The 20,348-nt window shown below is 49.4% G+C and overlaps 1 protein-coding gene across 3 annotated transcripts; it reads left to right on the forward strand.

Moving 5' to 3' along the window:
• Nucleotides 1–1,015: 1,015 nt before the first annotated feature.
• On the forward strand, nucleotides 1,016–18,308 carry serinc4 (serine incorporator 4). 3 transcript variants are annotated; one of them, XM_072552859.1, is made up of 7 exons: nucleotides 1,016–1,287; nucleotides 5,524–5,691; nucleotides 6,511–6,689; nucleotides 9,313–9,392; nucleotides 10,836–10,929; nucleotides 11,686–12,375; nucleotides 14,882–18,308. In XM_072552859.1, the coding sequence occupies exons 1-7, from the start codon at nucleotides 1,261–1,263 to the stop codon at nucleotides 15,045–15,047; spliced, it is 1,404 nt and encodes a 467-aa protein (XP_072408960.1). In that variant the 5' UTR covers nucleotides 1,016–1,260; the 3' UTR covers nucleotides 15,048–18,308. The 3 variants fall into 3 exon arrangements, with proteins under 3 accessions (XP_072408960.1, XP_072408962.1, XP_072408961.1); XM_072552860.1 differs by having other exon boundaries at nucleotides 1,021–1,106; XM_072552861.1 differs by lacking the exon at nucleotides 5,524–5,691.
• Nucleotides 18,309–20,348: the final 2,040 nt, after the last annotated feature.

The raw sequence follows: 20,348 nt of genomic DNA on the forward strand, positions 1-20,348 counted from the left end.
TATTGCGTGGAATTCTGGTCTCCCTATCGGAAGGGTGTTGTGAAACTTGAAAGGGTTCAGAAAAGATTTACAAGGATGTTGCCAGGGTTGGAGGATTTGAGCTATAGGGAGAGACTCAATAGGCTGGGCTGTTTTCCCTGGAGCGTCGGAGGCTGAGGGGTGACCTTATAGAGGTTTATAAAATCTTGGGCATGGATAGGGTGAATAGACAAAGTCTTTTCCTTGGGGTGGGGGGAAGTCCAGAACTAGGGGGCATAGGTTTAGGGTGAGAGGGGAAAGATTTGAAAGGGGCCTAAGGGGCAATGTTTTCACACAGAGGGTGGTATGTGTATGGAATGAGCTGCCAGAGGAAGTGGTGGAAACTGGTGCTATTACAACATTCAAAAAGCCATCTGGATAGGTATATTAATAGGAAGGGTTCAGAGGGATATGGGTCAAGCGCTGGCAAATGGAGCGAGATTTATTTAGGATATCAGGACGAGTTGGACTGAAGGGTTTGTTTCCGTGCTGTACAGCTCTATGTCTGTAGTGGGTGTACCTACAGCACACAGACTGCAGTGGCTCACAACCACTTCATGGGCAACAAATATAGGTCTTGCCAATGGCATGCAGATTCTGAGTGAGGTTGAAAAGGAGAGATGATCTTGTCTAGCAATAGAAGGACTGGGAATCAGTCTTTTTAAAATTTTAAATGCAATTATCCTGATAGATTCCTATCCAACTTGCCAGTTGTGGCCTGAATCTAATGTGGCCGGGTCAGTGCTGATGGACTGGAGGAGGGAGCTGGAACCTGCCTCTTGGTGGGAAGGGTGCAAACTGAGGGAGAACAATGAAATTTCGGATTGAAGTCTTCCTGAGGTGTACATTCAGGTCGTTGCTGTACTGAAGAGTTTAAAGTGTTTGTCCCAGGTTCTATTTTCCACATGTTAAGACGGGTTTAAGGAGCCTCAGAGGATTAGCAGCTAATCTCTGCTTTAATGCTGGTTCAACACAAGTTTGACATTCCTGCTGGAAGATCAGCTTCAGCCCACACCGTCTCCAAAATGGTCTGCTAGGAAACCTTGGACTTCTGGAGTTACTGCTCAATATTAGAGTAAATTTTAACGGTGTGTGGGGCTTTTCTTTTTGGAGTTGCTTTGCTGCAGCATGCTGTTGGGGTTGCCAGAACTGCACGGCCTGTTGCAAAGGAGCCGACACATTGCTCAGGGCTCGTTCAACTTGTGGGTCCCCTGACCTTGGAGCTCTGCAATTTGTGGGGGTATGTGTGAGCGCAGTTTCCGAGCACAGGTAAGCAGCAACCTGGAGAGGAGGTTATCTGTCATTCCCGGGAGGACCCAGGTTGCAGGGTAGCGGGGTTTTGGGGAACAGGAACCGAGTGGTAGAGACAGAGGGCAACGAGCAAACAGATATGAATAAAGTCCTAGTCCCCAAAAATAAAAGGTGTGAGACTGGTGTAAACTGTGCTCTTTAGGAGAAAGAAAGGGTGGAACTGTGGCTCAGTGGTTAGCATTGCTGCATCACAGTGCCAGGCACCTGGGTTTGATTCCACCCTCGGGTGATTGTGTGGAGTTTGCATATTCTCCCCGTGTCTGTGTGATTTCCTCCGGGTATTCCACTTTCCTCCCATACTCCAAAGATTTGCAGCTTAAGTGAATTGGCCATGTTAAATTGCATAGTGTCTGGGCATTGGAAATACAGGGACGGGGTGACATGATCTTCAGAGGGTTGGTGTGTACTCGATGGGCTAACTGGCCTGCTTCCACACTGTATGGATTATTTGATTCTATATCTTTATTGGACCACAGTGAGATGAGAGGGAAATGGGTCGAGTAGTGGGATGGGGAGTTGAAGTCAAAGCAGCTGGTGTTTGAATCAGATTGATCTGTAGGGAAAATTAGATTTAAGATGATGAATGGCTTCCTGAACCAGCCAGCACTGTCAGAGGGTCAGTGCTGAGGGAGTGCCGCACTGTCAGAGGGTCAGTGCTGAGGGAGTGCCGCGCTGTCGGAGGGTCAGTGCTGAGGGAGTGCCGCGCTGTCGGAGGGTCAGTGCTGAGGGAGTGCCACACTGTCGGAGGGTCAGTGCTGAGGGAGTGCCGCGCTGTCGGAGGGTCAGTGCTGAGGGAGTGCCGCGCTGTCGGAGGGTCAGTGCTGAGGGAGTGCCGCACTGTCGGAGGGTCAGTGCTGAGGGAGTGCCGCGCTGTCGGAGGGTCAGTGCTGATGGAGTGCCGCACTGTCAGAGGTTCAGTATTGAGGGAGTGCCGCACTGTCGGAGGATTAGTGCTGAGGGAGTTCTGCAGTGTTGGAGGGTCAGTACTGAGGATGTGTCACACTGTTGGAGGGTCAGTGCTGAGGGAGTGCCGCACTGTCGGAGGGTCAGTGCTGAGTGCCGCGCTGTCGGAGGGTCAGTGCTGATGGAGTGCCGCACTGTCGGAGGATCAGTATTGAGGGAGTGCCGCACTGTCGGAGGATTAGTGCTGAGGGAGTTCTGCAGTGTTGGAGGGTCAGTACTGAGGATGTGTCACACTGTTGGAGGGTCAGTGCTGAGGGAGTGCCGCACTTTCAAAGGGTCAGTATTGAGGGAGTGCCGCACTGTTGGAGGGTCTGTGCTGAGGAAGTGCCGCACTGTTGTAGGGTCAGTGCTGAGAGAGTGCCACATTGTCGGAGGGTCAGTGCTGAGGGAATTTTGCAGCGTTACAGGGCCAGTGCTGAGGGAGCGCCACACTGTTGGAGAGTCAGTGCTGAGGGAGTGCCGCACTGTTGGAGAGTCAGTGCTGAGGGAGTGGCGCACCGTGAAATGGTCAATGCTGAGGGAGTGCGGCACTATCTTCCATTTCTGCAGTGATGACAATTCAGCAAATAATGAATTGGCCCGAAAGCAGTTAGGAACTTGAGTGTGAAAGGGATTATGTAATTACAACTTTTTTTCTGGGATTTCTGATTTTTTTTTTGCGCCAAATTTATCGTGGGAATTAACTCATTGCCAGCACCTGCAGTTTTATTGGAAGATGCACCTTCGAGAGCAGACCCCAACGGAGAACGGTGTCTCTGCCGTAAACTGAGTTACTGATCTCAGTTAATGCAGCTGAAAGGGACCGTGGTATTAATGAAAGAGCCACATGAAGAAACATTGCCTTTGGATTTTGCATAGTGAAGTCAGGGTCTCTTGCTGTCTGACCACACATCAGAAAAAATAAAACTTGTGCAAACAGTGGCTTTTTAATTAATATCCCAGTGAGAGTCAGCCCCTTCAGGAACTGTATCCCAGTGACAGCACCTTCAGGAACTGTATCCCAGTGGGAGTCAGCACCTTCAGGAACTCTCTCCCAGTGAGAGTCAGCACCTTCAGGAACTGTCTCCCAGTGAGAGTCAGCACCTTCAGGAACTGTATCCCAGTGAGAGTCAGCACAATCAGGAACTGTATCCCAGTGAGAGTCCACACCTTCAGGAACTGTATCCCAGTGAGAGTCAGCACCTTCAGGAACTGTATCCCAGTGAGAGTCCACACCTTCAGGAACTGTATCCCAGTGAGAGTCAGCCCCTTCAGGAACTGTATCCCAGTGAGAGTCAGCACCTTTCGGAACTGTATCCTACTGAGAGTCAGCACCTTCAGTAACTGTGTCCCAGTGAGATTCAGCCCCTTTCAGGAACTGTATCCTACTGAGAGTCAGCACCTTCAGGAACTGTTTCCCAGTGAGAGTCAGCACCTTCAGGAACTGTGTCCCAGTGAGAGTCAGCACCTTCAGGAACTGTATCCCAGTGAGAGTCAGCCCCTTCAGGAACTGTGTCCCAGTGAGAGTCAGCACCTTCAGGAACTGTATCCCAGTGAGAGACAGCACCTTCAGGAACTGTGTCCCAGTGAGAGTCAGCACCTTCAGGAACTGTATCCCAGTGAGATTCAGCCCCTTTCAGGAACTGTATCCCAGTGAGAGTCAGCACTTTCAGGAACTGTATCCTACTGAGAGTCAGCACCTTCAGGAACTGTATTCCAGTGAGAGTCAATGCCTTCAGGAAGGGGTTGAATTTTTTGAATGCCAATTTTAGACCGAGACAACTTTTATAGTGTGGGTTAAAATTGTATTCAAATTAATCAACAGTACTGTGTACATTTATTGCCGCAGTGTTTGAAAACCTGATGGAACAGACTCCTCTCCGGGTTTACAGAGCAAGCCACTTGGATTATTGGAGAATGGCAAATTCTGACAGTTCTGTTTATCACCTGGAGAGTTTAGACCATAAGACATAGGAGTGGAAGTAAGGCCATTCGGCCCATCGAGTTTGTACCTCATGAGATTGTTTGCTAGATCCTTCCAGAAAGCATTGAGTTAACGACATGTGAGTTTTCCTGTCCGCCCAGAGTTGTTAACAATGGAAGATTTCTCACTTTGAAGAGTATTGTCAAACCTACACACTGAAAATTTACATTCGCGGGTTTCTCATTCAGAAATTGCAAAGTTTCATATTAATTGAAGCCTCCCATTATAGTGGGATTTGTGCCTGTGTCTGTTTTTTTCTTGTTGCCAGCAGTGCTATAAAGCTACAGCATGGGACAACAGACTTATTGTGTTTCAGAGTAATGTGCCAGAAGTGTACAGCCACTCACTCAGACTCAGAGAGCGGGCAGACAGACAGCTTCATTCTGCCACTCTACCTGTCATTACAAACTGGAATGGAGTGCTGGGTCTCTTCTGGCTGAGAACATCCAAAAGGCAAAAGAATTTGGCGATTTTCAATGGGGTGGCTGAGACTGCCAACTAGTTACTGTTCTGCTGATGGCCATCAACACGATGTAGCATGAACTGAACAAATATGGTCCTGAGGCCACCGACTGGCGAACTGTAAAAAATATTGAGCTACTCCCATCATAGGAGGTGTCATGGGGAAAATATCGCAACACTTTCCCAGGGTAATAGGGCGGGAAATTTCATTGTAGAGGGAGCTTTACTCTATATCTAACCCTGTGCTGTACCTATCCTGGGAGAGTTTGATGGGGGACAGTGTAGAAGGAGATGTGCAGTGTACCTAACCCCATGCTGTCCCTGTCCTGGGAGTGTTTGATGGGGGACAGTGTAGAGGGAGCTTTACTCTGTACCTAACCCCCATGCTGTCCCTGTCCTGGAACTGATGGGGGACAGTGTAGAGGGAGCTTTACTCTGTATCTAACCCCATGCTGTCCCTGTCCTGGGAGTGTTTGATGGGGGACAGTGTAGAGGGCGCTTTACTCTCTATCTAACTCCATGCTGTCCCTGTCCTGGGAGTGTTTTATGGGGGACAGTGTAGAGGGGCTTTACTCTATATCTAATGCTGTGCTGTCCCCGTCCTGGGAGAGGTTGATGAGGGACAATAGGGGAACTGAAGTGGAATATGACCCCTTTCCAAATTGGACAATACTTAATTTGATGAAGAAGATCTTCCTGGGGTTAGATAGGGCTGTGCAGAGGGTGCATCATCCTGGGGTAGGTCCTGTTTCCTGTTTCCTGGGTGTTACCTGCTGTAAATTGATGTTCCATTTTGTTCCTCTCAGATTAGCTGCTGCTGCGGCCCTTCGCCCTGCTCTCTGTGCTGTCCCTTCCTGCCAGGAATTAAAGTCTCTTCTGGGTCCCGGCTGATGTACACCCTGTATCATATTGTCAGCTCCACTGGCTGCTGCCTCCTGCTCTCCAGGACAGTTGCAGAGTCAGTGAGAGAGAGAGTAAGTACAAACCATGGGTTCACATCAAATTGTAATCCACTCTGCGCCTTCTCTATCCAGCAAAATCCTAGCAAGCCCTCACTTCCTCCTTCTTACCTCTGTCATCTCCAGTGCTACTGTCCTCTGAGTTCCAAATGTCCTCCTTTTGCCTCTTTCCCACCCGCAATGTTCAATTATTCCACCAAGAGGAGGCAGTGTACATGGTACAGGATCAACTGTTTGAGTAGAGTTAGTGATGGGAGAGTGTACATGATCTGTGGGGCAACCAGGCGATGAGCTGAGTGAGATCTCTCACCCTCACACTGATGTGAATGCTTTTCAATGATTGTTGTGTTTCAATTCTCCTTAACCTGTCGATATTTAGCATGGTTGGATTTTTCTTTTGTAAAAATATTATTTAACAAAAAATTACAAAATAATTCAAATCAGACAGTACAGAAAACATAACAAATATCACCTTTCTCAGGCGAGTACTTTCTACTCTGCGGCGCCTCTATTTGAACTAACAAGAAACTACCTTTATTCCAGGAGAAGCTACAAGGGTTTCAGTAAATTAGTGGCCACATGCTACATAATAACAGAAAGTTCTCAGACAGTGCCTCTGCCCCAGACTTTCGTCCCTCAGCACCTCACCCCAGACCGTGGAGCCTGCTGCCCCACTGAGAGAGCCAGACATTTTGGGCAGATGAAAGATTGCATCTCACGGAGTTGATGGTGCTGCAGGAATAGTTGATGTTGGTTTCATTTCTCATGTTGAGCCTATGCTGCAGCAGTTTGACTCCTTCTGTCTCTCTCTCTTTCTCTCTCTCTCTGCTGCAGGTGCCTTTCTTCAGGTCTTTCTGTGAACAGTTGCAGCCAGGCTCAGACTGTGACATGTTAATTGGATATTCGGCGGTGTACAGAGTTTGTTTCGGCACAGCCTGCTTCTACCTGCTCCTCTGTGTGTTCCTCTTCAACGTCAAGTCCAGTCGGGATTTCAGAGCCCTGATTCACAACGGGTAACCAGAGGATCTAAACCTGTCTCCGTGTGAGAGAGACTGTAACAATATCAAACCAAACCAACTGACCAATCACTGCACACACACTCACCGATCCATTCCCTTGTTGACCAATCATTGCCTGCATATTGACCTGCTTAATTTTCTCTGAAAGGGTCACAGTTTCCCAGTTTGGTTTTAAACTCCACGTCTCCACATTTCCACATTTTCTTGATCAAACATTCCTCACTGTGGCTGATAGTACTCTGTCACAGTGTCACTCTATTACTCTATCTCAGGCTCACTCTCTTATTCTGTTACTCTGTCTTGGCCTGTCTCTCTGTTACACACTCACTCTTACTCTGTCTCAGTCTCACTCACTGTTACTCACTCTGTTACTCTGTCTGAATCTCTCACTCACTCTGTTATTCTGTCTCAGTGTCTCACTCACTGTTACTCACTCTGTTACTCTGTTTCAATCTCTCACTCACTGTTACTCACTCTGTTACTCTGTCTCAGTCTCTCACTCACTGTTACTCACTCTGTTACTCTGTCTCAGTCTCTCATTCACTCTTACTCTGTCTCAGTCTCCCACTCACTGTTACTCACTATGTTACTCTGTCTCAGTCTCTCACTCACTCTGTTACTCTGTCTCAGTCTCTCACTCACCGTTACTCACTCTGTTACTCTGTCTCAGTCTCTCACTCACTCTGTTACTCACTACGTTACTGTCTCAGTCTCTCACTCACTCTTACTCTGTCTCAGTCTCCCACTCACTGTTACTCACTTTGTTACTCTGTCTCAGTCTTTCTCTCACTGTTACTCACTCTGTCTCAGTCTCTCATTCACTGTTACTCACTCTGTTACTCTGTCTCAGTCTCTCACTCACTCTGTTACTCACTACGTTACTGTCTCAGTCTCTCACTCACTCTTACTCTGTCTCAGTCTCCCACTCACTGTTACTCACTTTGTTACTCTGTCTCAGTCTTTCTCTCACTGTTACTCACTCTGCTACTCTGTCTCAGTCTCTCACTCACTCTGTTACTCTGTCTCCGTCTCTCACTCACGTTACTCTGTTACTCTGTCTCAGTCTCTCACTCACTCTGTTACTCTGTCTCAGTCTCTCATTCACTGTTACTCACTCTGTTACTCTGTCTCAGTCTCTCACTCACTCTTACTCTGTCTCAGTCTCTCACTCACTGTTACTCACTCTTACTCTGTCTCAGTCTCTCACTCACTCTGTTACTCTGTCTCAGTCTCTCACTCACTGTTACTCATTCTGTTACTCTGGCTTAGTCTCTCACTCACTGTTACTCTGTCTCAGTCTCTCACTCACTCTGTTACTCTGTCTCAGTCTCTCACTCACTCTTACTCTGTCTCAGTCTCTCACTCACTGTTACTCACTCTTACTCTGTCTCAGTCTCTCACTCACTCTGTTACTCTGTCTCAGTCTCTCACTCACTCTGTTACTCTGTCTCAGTCTCTCACTCACTGTTACTCATTCTGTTACTCTGGCTTAGTCTCTCACTCACTGTTACTCTGTCTCAGTCTCTCACTCACTCTGTTACTCTGTCTCAGTCTCTCACTCACTGTTACTCATTCTGTTACTCTGTCTCAGTCTCTCACTCACTGTTACTCACTATGTTACTCTGTCTCAGTCTCTCACTCACTCTGTTACTCTGTCTCAGTCTCTCACTCACTGTTACTCACTCTGTTACTCTGTCTCAGTCTCTCACTCACTGTTACTCACTCTGTTACTCTGTCTCAGTCTCTCACTCACTCTGTTACTCACTACGTTACTGTCTCAGTCTCTCACTCACTCTTACTCTGTCTCAGTCTCCCACTCACTGTTACTCACTTTGTTACTCTGTCTCAGTCTTTCTCTCACTGTTACTCACTCTGTCTCAGTCTCTCATTCACTGTTACTCACTCTGTTACTCTGTCTCAGTCTCTCACTCACTCTTACTCTGTCTCAGTCTCTCACTCACTGTTACTCACTCTTACTCTGTCTCAGTCTCTCACTCACTCTGTTACTCTGTCTCAGTCTCTCACTCACTGTTACTCATTCTGTTACTCTGGCTTAGTCTCTCACTCACTGTTACTCTGTCTCAGCCTCTCACTCACTCTGTTACTCTGCCTCAGTCTCTCACTCACTGTTACTCATTCTGTTACTCTGTCTCAGTCTCTCACTCACTGTTACTCACTCTGCTACTCTGTCTCAGTCTCTCACTCACTCTGTTACTCTGTCTCCGTCTCTCACTCACGTTACTCTGTTACTCTGTCTCAGTCTCTCACTCACTCTGTTACTCTGTCTCCGTCTCTCACTCACGTTACTCTGTTACTCTGTCTCAGTCTCTCACTCACTCTGTTACTCTGTCTCAGTCTCTCACTCACGTTACTCACTCTGTTACTCTGTCTCAGTCTCTCACTCACTCTGTTACGCTGTCTCAGTCTCTCACTCACGTTGCTCACTCTGTTACTCTGTCTCAGTCTCTCACTCACTCTGTTACGCTCTCAGTCTCTCCCCCTCACCTCTGTTACTGTGTCTCAGTCTCTTATTCACTCTGTTACGCTGTCTCAGTCTCTCTCACTCCTCTCTGTTACTCTGTTTCGGTGTTATTGACTCTGTTACTCTCTGGTTTAGGTTCTGGTTTGTGAAATTCCTGATGTTGGTCGGAATCTCTGCTGCTGCCTTTTTTATTCCCGATGAGTCGTTTCTGCACGGTGAGTGAATTTATAAACTCCCTTCACCCCTACAGAGGCAGCTTCCAGTAAACCATCTTGGTAGCTCTGTTTCATGTATGACCCAGTGATAGTGAGCAGCAACAGAATATTCAACCATGGAGTGCTGCACAGCCTGACCTGGTTGACTCTGGCCCTGATGGTCACCCTCAGACACAGTAGGTGTTACTGCAGTGTGAACAGGAGCAGGAATTCAGGTGAATCTCCCCTTCCCCCCTCCAACCAGATGAGCCAAATGCCCTCTTTCTGTGTGGTAAAGTCTGACATGAGATTGGAGGCTAAAGCTGGTGTATAGCCAACTAGTAGCCACCAGATGGCAGGAAACCCCAACAAATGAAACCAAATTTGCCCCAGAGCACACCCCCCCCCCCCTCCATTCCTCTTACCTATAGCTGCTGTTCACCTCTGTCACACCTGGCCCAGCCCTGTCCCACTGTTCAATGAATCCCTATACCACAGGAAGAGGCCATTCAGTCCGAGTCCACACCGGAGATCATCCCATCCAGACCCATCCCCCTACCCTAACCTTGGAACCCTGCATTCTCCCATGGCCAATCCACTCCAACCTGCACATCTTTGGACTGTGGGAGGGAACCCATGCAGACACAGGCAGAATGTGCAGACTTCACACTCACTGTCACCTGAGGGTGGAATCGAACCTAAGTCCCTTCCGCTGTGAGGCAACAGTTTTGACAGACATTACTTTGCCTCAGTCTCTCTCACCCACTCGATCTTACTCACTGTCACCAGGGAGAACAAATAATTTGTGTGCTGAAAATGTGTTGCTGGAAAAGCGCTGCAGGTCAGGCAGCATCCAAGGAGCAGGAGAATCGACATTTCGGGCATAAGCCGAATTCCTGAAGAAGGGCTCATGCCCAAAATGTCGATTCTCCTGCTCCTTGGATGCTGCCTGACCTGCAGCGCTTTTCCAGCAACACATTTTCAGCTCTGATCTCCAGCGTCTCACTGTCTCCTCGAAAATAATTTGTGTGAACAACATCTGAGTGAGGGAGTGAGTGGTGTTTTAGTGAGATGGTGACAGGCGTTTGTCTTGGTGCATTCAAATGGCACATTAGGCAGACTTCTCTCCAGACGTAAGACTGTGGGACTTTCTCTGTAGATGAGAGTGAGGGGCTCAGGGAGGACCCTGATGGATCTGGGCCAAGGGTGTCACTGTGGGGTTCTGCACCTGGTGACTGAGGTTGTTGTAACCTCATTACTAGAGGCTGATACCAGTAAACAATCAAAACCCCTCCCTGCTACTGAGTGAGCTGACTGTCAGTCAGAACCTGATGGCCTCTGGTCTGAGTGATTCCTTTAGTTTTCCTCATCTGTGTATGTCTGTCAGGGAGTTTTCTGACTAATGTCTGCACTTTCTCTTCTGTCTCTGTTCCCTGGTCAACGCTGTTACCGGGTGGATCACAGTTTGGCGATACGTTGGTGTTACTGGAGCACTCTTGTTCATTTTGATGCAGCTCTCTCTCATCAGTGTGTTTGCACATTTCTGGAACAAGAACTGGTGAGTCCAATTCTGCAGATAATGTCTCCTGGCCCAAAAGCTCCCCCTTCCCTGATGGTGCAGGATCAGGTAGCGTTCATCACTGAGGGCACAGTGACTTGGCAGACCAGCACCAGCCCAGCTCCAGAGAGTGGCCTGGGCCTGAGTTTGCTGTGGTCAGTGGGCTGGGTGCCCCTGGGGGGGGGGGGTAGCACCCAGGGACAGCGCAGCTCCAGCGAGAAGACCAGTGTATCAGGGTCAGCAAACCACCTGGGGAACGGGCAACCCATCGGCCAATCACTGGGCACACTCCCTCAGTGAGGCCATAGCAACACACCGCTAGAGAGCTGTTTGAAGCTGGTGTTATACCAAGGATCAGAGTCCAAAAGGTTCTGGAAGGGAATTCCAGAGTCGGGACCTGGAATAAGGCACCATCACCAAGAGGAGAACAGTTACACTCAGGGAGGCTCGAGAAGTCAGAAATCACAGGTGGTTTCACATTTTGACTTCACTGAGACCTTTACTCTGTATCTAACCCCATGGAGTCCCTGTCCTGGGAGTGTTTGATGGGGGACAGTGTAGAGGGAGCTTTACTCTGTATCTAACCCCATGCTGTTCCTGTCCTGGGAGCTGGGTAATTCTGGGTGAATGAACTAACCCTGCTGCTTCAGTCTGGTGGTTCCAGGTGAATCAGAAACGGTCTGTGATGTGGATTGTGTTGGTGTAATGTTTCATCAATCACCTTGGGCTCTCACTGTGGCTGTTGCTCTCTGACAGGATGACAGGAGCTGCACATGGGAAGTGGTGGAGTCTTGCTGTGCTGGCTGTGACCCTGCTGTTCTATGCTCTGGCAGTGACTGCGTTCTCGCTCATGTACAAGTTCTACACCCACCCCGCGGGCTGCTTGGTCAACAAGGCCCTGCTCATCTTGAACATCAGTCTGTGTTTCCTGGTGTCACTGTTATCCCGTAGTCAGTGTGTTCAGCAAAGGCAGCCCCACAGCAGTCTGCTGCAGGCCTCCATCATCAGCTGCTACGTCATGTACCTGACATTCTCTGCCCTGTCCAGCCGGCCCCCAGAGACAGTGCAATATCAGGGTCAGAACATCAGTGTGTGCTCACCGAGTGTCAATGAGAATGGCGTTCAGGCCAAGGGCAGGCTCATTGCCATCTTTGGAGCTGCCGTCATGTACTGCTGCGTGCTGTTTGCTTGCAACGAAGCCTCTTACCTGGCCAAGGTGTTTGGGCCATCGTGGATGGTCCGTGTTTACAGATACGAGTTCAAGAAAGCATCATGTTGCTTCTGCTGTCTGGACGAGGAGTTGCCGAGCTGTGAGGTGGAGGTGACGGGAGGCCAGGAGGTGATCCACGATGAGAGGGACCGAGTCACCTACAGTTACTCCTCCTTCCACTTTGTGTTCTTCCTGGCCTCACTCTATGTCATGATGACCCTGACCAACTGGTTCAAGTAAGTCTAAGAAGGAGATTGTTAGGGGTGGGGTGGGTGTTTGGGATGAGGGGGGTTTGGGGTGTGGGGTGTATGTGGGGTGAGGGGGGTGTGGGGGGTGTTTGGGGTGTGGGATGTGTTTGGGGTGAGGGGGTGTTTGGGGTGTAGGGGGTGTTTGAGGTGTGGGGAATGTTTGGGGTGGGGAGTGTTTGGGGTTTGGGGCATGTTTGGAGTGTGGGGGTGTTTGGGGTGTGGGGGATATTTGGTGTGTGTGGGGTTTTTGGGGTGTGGGGAGTGTTTGGGGTGGAGGGGTGTTTGGGGTGTGGGGGGTGTTTGGGGTGTGGGGGTGTTTGAGTGTGGGGGATGTTTGGGGTGAGGGGTGTGTTTAGGTTGTGGGGGGTGTTTGGGGTGTGGGGGTGTTTGGGTGTGGGGGATGTTTGGGGTAAGAGGTGTGTTTGGGTTGTGGGGAGTGTTTGGGGTGTGGGGTGTGTTTGGGGTGAGGGGTGTGTTTGGAGTGTGGGGGTGTTTGGGGTGAGGGGTGTGTTTGGGGTGTGGGGGGTGTTTGGGGTGAGGGGTGTGTTTGGGGTGTGGGGGTGTTTGGGGTGAGGGGTGTGTTTGGGGTGTGGGGGGTGTTTGGGGTGAGGGGTGTGTTTGGGTTGTGGGGAGTGTTTGGGGTGTGGGGTGTGTTTGGGGTGAGGGGTGTGTTTCGGGTGTGGGGGGTGTTTGGGGTGAGGGGTGTGTTTGCGGTGTGGGGGGCGTTTGGGGTGAGGGGTGTGTTTGGGGTGTGGGGAGTGTTTGGGGTGTGGGGTGTGTTTGGGGTGAGGGGAGTGGTTGGGGTGAGGGGGTGTTTGGGGTGTGGGGGTGTTTGGGGTGTGGGGAGTGTTTGGGGAGAGGGGAGTGATGTGGAAAGTTTAGGGTGAGCGGAGTGAGGGGAGTGTTTGGAGTGTGGGGAATGTTTGGGGTGTGGGGAATGTTTGGGGTGTGGGGAATGTTTGGGGTGTGGGTGTGTTTGGGGTGTGGGGAGTGTTTGGGGAGAGGGGAGTGTTTGGGGTGTTTGAGGTGAGGGGTGTGTTTGGGGAGAGGGGAGTGATGTGGAAAGTTTAGGGTGAGCGGGGTGTTTGGGATAAAGATGGTGTTTGGGGTGAGGGGGGTGATTCGGGTGAGGGGGGGTGTTTGCGGTGAGGGGTTGGGTCTGAGGCCACTCGTGTTGAGCTTGCGAGATCCACACCGAGCTGCCAGTAGCCATCCCTGGAAGATGTTATGCCTCTGACCTCAGTGTCCTGGCTTCAAACTGTCATTGATGGGCCTTATCTCCAGTGAGGAGTGTGTGTGTGACCGTGATGGGGAGAGCTTGGAAGTTGCCTGGATTCCCTCCCAGTCTATCTCGAGGCACCAGGATAGAACAGGCAGATGGGACTATAGGCCCTTCACCCAGGAAGGGGAAATGACAGCGAACTCAGTTTAGATTCCATTGAGAAATCAGCAAGGATTCTCTAGCTCCCTGTCCCCCATTGGCCTGGATTTCTTGTGGAGATGGACTGATCTGAGTTTGTGCGTATCCATGACACCATGGTGAGAGTGGAAACCAAAACGAGGGGGGCTGTGGAGAGGGCCAATCAATAGCAGACAGTCACAATGAATCCACTCGGGAATTCAGGAGAAACATCCTTCCCTGGAGAGTAGGAAGAGGATTGGAACTCACTCCCAAAGGGAATAATGTGTAATGGATGGGAAAGTTAACCAAACCCGTAGTGAAAAGCTGACTAGGAGATGGTGAGTAAGGACAAAGTTCCAGTGGAGAATCACCCAGGCACAGAGCAGCAGGCCCCAGTCAGTCTGCTTTTTCTGGCCAGGTTTGATGAAGTTCTTGTTGAACGAAGGTGGAGTCTTCCTGTTTATTATTTTTGATGTAAACACTAAAGGCCGAGTCAGTAATTACATTTCAACCTTTTAAAACAGTTTCCAGAGTATATCAATTTCTCGATAAAAAGATGCACTTATGTCATTGTGAATGATCTCCATCTCTCTTTCTCTCCCTCTGTTTTTCTCACCTGTTTGTCTCCCTCTCCCTCTGTCTTGCTTACCCTCCTTCTTTCTCCTTATCTGTCTCTGTTGCTCTCCATCGTTCTTTGTCTCTTTCAATCTCTCTCTCTCCACTTCTCTGTCTCCATTTCTCTCCCTCCTTCTGTCTCGCCCTGCTTCTGTCTCTCCTTGTCCCTCTGTCTCTTCTCGCTCTTTCCCCACCATTGTCTGTCTCTCTCTTTGTCCCTCATCCTCTCTCTGTCTCTCTCTGTTTCCCTCTGTCTCTGTCACTTGCTGTCTGTCTGTCCTTCCCTCTCTGAGTCTCTATCTCTCTTCCTGTCTCTGTCTCTCTGTCTGCCTTTGCCTCTCTCTCTCTATCTATCTCTGTGTCTCTCTATCTCTTTCTCCATCTGTTTCTCTCTCTCTCTCTATCTCTCTCTATCTCTATCTCTCTGTCTCTATCTCTCGATCTCTCGGTCTCTCTGTCCCTTGATGATTGCGCCAGCTATGAGTCTGCGACGCTGGAGACGGTGTTTTCCCAGGGAAGCTGGTCCACGTTCTGGGTGAAGAGTTGTTCCTGTTGGCTCTGTCTGCTGCTGTACCTGCTGATCCTCCTTGCCCCACCGTGCTGTGTGGACAGTGAGAGAAGGCGCGCGGTCCACGTGAAATAGCTGCCTGTCAGGACTAGGGAACATTCACTGCGACTGGGGACAGTCTCTGGGATTGGGAACACTCTCTGGGATTGGGAATACTCACAGGGATTGAGAACGCTTCTTAGGATTTGGTATACTTGCCAGGATTGGGAATGCTCTGGGACTGGGAACTCTCTCTGTGATTTTAGAAGCAACAGCGAACTGGATGGAATCTTCTAGAAGCCAATCTTCTGCTTCCTTTCACAAACACTGAGGGTACAGCACACGAGCCTGAGATGGTTTGGGCACAGGTTTTTGGATTTTGTCTCCACAAGATATGATGGTCTTGTGACTCTGACATCGCTCAGGAGATTCCGAGAGTTTGAATCCCACCAGGACAGACTCCAGACTGAATACATCTGGCCATTTGTGAGCTGCCAGCAAGCAAACTGACCAGAAGAATCTGCTGGATCTCCTGCTGGTCCTAAAACCCAACCTGTGGATTAATATCCTTTGGGGGAGGGGGCCCTCTTGTCCCACTGATCTTTTCTGGTCCCACTCTCTGTGTGGCCGCTGAAACAACCAAAGAATTCCTTTAAACAAGAAAGGGCAGGTGATGGAGTAAAGATGGAGAAACTGTTCAATTGGACAAAGAACTGCAGCTGCCGATGATCTGAAACAAAAGCAGACAGTGCTGGAGAAGCTCAGCAAGTCGGACAGCATCTGTGGATAGAGAGGAACAGAGTTCATGTTTCTGGTCTGGGCTGACCCTTGTTTAGAGACTGTTTCCAGTGACGAGAGGGAAGAGAATTGGGAAAGAACCACAGGGAGAGAGGAGACTGGGATCTGGAACGACAGGAATATTCCGAAAGGAATCAAATAAAAACTGAAGGGAAGTGTGGCGAAAGAGCCAGGGACTGGGAATCTTTGGATTGATATTTCAAAGAGTTGGCATGCTAGGCTGAATGGCCTCCTCTGTGTCTTTCCTGCAAAAGACAGGACTGGTCCCTCCTCAGTATCAACGGTCAGTGTCTGGGTTGGGATTTTCCCGAGTTGTCTCTGCCGAGCGGGAATCCCAGACAGCCCTCAGACTGATTCTCTGTCACTTGGTGATGGCAGTGTCATAGAGTCATAGAGAAGTACAGCATGGAAACAGACCCTTCGGTCCAACCCGTCCATGCCGACCAGATATCCCAACCCAATCTAGTTCCACCTGCCAGCACCTGGCCCATATCCCTACAAACCCTTCCTATTCATATACCCATCCAAATTCCTCTTAAAGGTTGCAATTGTACCAGCCTCCACCACATCCTCTGGCAGCTTATTCCATACATGTACCACCTTCTGCGTGAAAACGTTACCCCTTAGGTCTCTTTTATATCTTTCCCCTCTCACCCTAAACCTATTTGGCGGCACGGTGGCACAGTGGTTAGCACTGCTGCCTCACAGCGCCAGAGACCCGGGTTCAATTCCCACCTCGGGCAACTGTCTGTGTGGAGTTTGCACATTCTCCCCGTGTCTGCGTGGGTTTCCTCCCACACTCCAAAGATGTGAAGGTCAGGTGAATTGGCCATGCTAAATTGCCCGTAGTGTTAGGTAAGGGGTAGATGTAGGGGTATGGGTAGGTTGTGCTTCAGCGGGGCGGTGTGGACTTGTTGGGCCGAAGGGCCTGTTTCCACACTGTAAGTAATCTAATCTATGCCCTCTAGTTCTGAACTCGCTGACCCCAGGGTCTATTTATTCTTTGTCTATTTATTCTATCCATGCCCCTCATAATTTTGTAAACCTCTATAAGGTCACCCCTCAGCCTCCGACGCTCCAGGGAAAACAGCCCCAGCCTGTTCAGCCTCTCCTGTAGCTCAGATCCTCCAACCCTGGCCACATCCTTGTAAATCTTTTCTGAACCCTTTCAAGTTTCACAACATCTTTCCTATAGGAAGGATACCAGAATTGCACGCAATATTCCAACAGTGGCCTAACCAATGTCCTGTACAGCCGCAACAAGACCTCCCAACTCCTGTACTCAATACTCTGACCAATAAAGGAAAGCATACCAAATGCCTTCTTCACTATCCTATCTACCTTTGACTCCACTTTCAAGGAACTATGAACCTGCACTCCAAGGTCTCTTTGTTCAGCAACACTCCCTCGGACCTTACCATTAAGTGTGTAAGTCCTGTTAAGATTTGCTTTCTCAAAATGCAGCACCTCGCATTTATCTGAATTAAACTCCATCTGCCACTTCTCAGCCCATTGGCCCATTTGGTCCAGATCCTGTTGTAATCTGAGGGAACCCTCTTCACTGTCCACTACACCTCCAATTTTGGTGTCATCTGCAAACTTACTAACTGTACCTCTTATGCTCGCATCCAAATCATTTATTTAAATGACAAAAAGTAGAGGGCCCAGCACCGATCCTTGTGGCACTCCACTGGTCACAGGCCTCCAGTCTGAAAAACAACCTTCCACCACCACCCTCTGTCTTCTACCTTTGAGCCAGTCCTGTATCCAAATGGCTAGTTCTCCCTGTATTCCATGAGATCTAACCTTGCTAATCAGTCTCCCATGGGGAACCTTGTTGAACTCCTTACTGAAGTCCATATAGATCACATCTACTGCTCTGCCCTGATCAATCTTCTTTGTTACTTCTTCAAAAAACTCAATCAAGTTTGTGAGACATAATCTCCCACGCACAAAGCCGTGTTGACTATCCCGAATTAGTCCTTGCCTTTCCAAATACATGTACATCCTGTCCCTCAGGATTCCCTCCAACAACTTGCCCACCACCGAGGTCAGGCTCACTGGTCTATAGTTCCCTGGCTTGTCTTTACCGCCCTTCTTAAACAGTGGTACCACATTTGCCAACCTCCAGTCTTCTGGCAGCTCACCTGTGACTATTGATAATACAAATATCTCAGCAAGGGGCCCAGCAATCACTTCTCTAGCTTCCCACAGAGTTCTCGGGTACACCTGATCAGGTCCTGGGGATTTATCCACCTTTAACCATTTCAAGACACCCAGCATTTCCTCCTCTGTAATCTGGACATTTTGCAAGATGTCCAGATTCCCATGTTTACACGAGCAATCCCAACCCTAAAACTCTCACAGGCACATGGATAGAGAGTGGGAATTTGTCTGTAGTTGTTCAATGTTCACAATCTGGAGACAGGAAGCTGTGAAGACTGAGCTTTGTTCAGAGCCCTCTCTGTCCTTAATGACAGCACTCAAACTGGACCACAGGAAATATTTATGTTCAATGACCTGAACTTTGTAATGTTCTCAATAAAACCTGTTACACTGGCCTCGGTTTATCATTCTGTTTGGGTCAGATCTTTACTCTCCATGAACCAATCATCACCCGATCAAAATTAGCGCTCCAAGTAGGGAGGTGGTGTGATGTTCACATTTTCAGATGTTGCTGGTTTATCAGATTTGTTCTGTTTCAGAGTGCATCATGGCTATTACCCCACACACTGGCTATTACCCCACACACTGGCCATTACCCCACACACTGGCTATTACCCACACACTGGCCATTACCCCACACACTGGCCAATACCCCATACACAGGCCATTACCCCACACACTGGCCATTACCCCACACACTGGCCAATAACCCATACACTGGCTATTACCCCACACAGTGGCCACTACACCACACACTGGCCATTACACCACACATTGACCATTACTCCACACACTGGCCAATACCCCACACACTGGCTATTACCCCACACACTGGCCACTACACCACACACTGGCCACTACACCACACATTGACCATTACTCCACACACTGGCCAATACCCCACACACTGGCTATTACCCCACACACTGGCCACTACACCACACACTGGCTATTACTCCACACACTGGCTATTACACCACACACTGGCCACTACACCACACACTGGCCACTACATCTCACACTGGCCAATATCCCACACACTGGCTATTACCCCACACACTGGCCACTACACCACACACTGGCCACTACACCACACACTGGCTATTACACCACACACTGGCCACTACATCTCACACTGGCCAATATCCCACACACTGGCTATTACCCCACCCCCTAGCAGCTAGCCCGTGTGATGGAATGTTTGGGCTGACCCAACAGCTAGTTCGGTGAGGTAAGGGTTTAAGCAGTGTCTCAGGCGAGGACAGAATGATGTTAGACTTTGGGTATGTGAATGTGCTACATAAATGCAATAGTCATGCATTTTGGCTCTGTTTCTGTTCCCTGGATTTTTATAAAATCCCAGCTCCATCTTAAGGCTTCCCTACAACTCCTGGATGTTTAGATTCCAGCCAGAGGCAGGAACAATGAACAAGTCGCTGTCCCGGGAAGTGCAGAGACAGATTTCTGATGTCATGAGAATGGTGCCCACCCTCAAAAACTACATTCCTGCTCATCACATCGCAACGTAATGCCTCAAGAAGCACAGGACTCAAACAGAAACAGCGTGTCCATGACTTTTGAGTGACACTTAAAAATAAAAAATAACAAAACACGATTTCAGAACAACAGATCCAAGAAGCTGACTGGTCTCCTCTTGTTCCTGTGTAACAGGTTCGAGGGGCTGAATGGCCTCCTCCTGTTCCCATGTAACAGGTTCGAGGGGCTGAATGGCCTCCTCCTGTTCCCATGTAACAGGTTCGAGGGGCTGAATGGCCTCCTCCTGTTCCCGCGTAACAGGTTCGAGGGGCTGAATGGCCTCCTCCTGTTCCCGCGTAACAGGTTCGAGGGGCTGAATGGCCTCCTCCTGTTCCCATGTAACAGGTTCGAGGGGCTGAATGGCCTCCTCCTGTTCCCGCGTAACAGGTTTGAGGGGCTGAATGGCCTCCTCCTGTTCCTGTGTAACAGGTTCGAGGGGTTGCCTTCTCACTCTTCCTTACTGTCCTTCCCAAATCCATGATTACGTTTCCACATTACAATGTCACTCCTCCTCATTTCCTTTCTCTCCCCCTTTGCCCCTCCAATGCTATTCTAGCCCTTTCTTTCTCTCCTGCTCCCCTCCCCCCCCCCCCCCCCCCCCCCCCCCCGCTCCTCTGTTCCTGACACCCCCACCCCCCACTTTTCTCCCCTGATGGGGTTGATCATGTCTGGGCTTCAGTGACTGATATTCCACCGTGTGGGCGATGTAATTGATTACATTTCTGTTCTCTGTAATATAACACGGATCCACTTCAGAGAGCAGATATTTACATCCTCCACTGGTTACTTGTTAAACTGCCTGATTGGTAAATTACCTGCCTCCACATTCCTGAAATGTTTGGATATTGGGTGAACTTGAGGCAAGGCTGGAGTTCCTGATGACACCCCACAGCGTGT

Source organism: Chiloscyllium punctatum, chromosome 33 (assembly GCF_047496795.1).
Source record: "Chiloscyllium punctatum isolate Juve2018m chromosome 33, sChiPun1.3, whole genome shotgun sequence".
NCBI classification, from domain to species: Eukaryota; Metazoa; Chordata; class Chondrichthyes; order Orectolobiformes; family Hemiscylliidae; genus Chiloscyllium; species Chiloscyllium punctatum.

Coding starts and splice junctions, on each gene's coding strand:
- serinc4 (XM_072552859.1), top strand. CDS start 1,261: ATGTGTGAGCGCAGTTTCCGAGCACAG. Junction 1,288..5,523: donor AGCGCAGTTTCCGAGCACAG/GTAAGCAGCAAC, acceptor TGTTCCTCTCAG/ATTAGCTGCTGCTGCGGCCC. Junction 12,376..14,881: donor ACCCTGACCAACTGGTTCAA/GTAAGTCTAAGA, acceptor TGATTGCGCCAG/CTATGAGTCTGCGACGCTGG.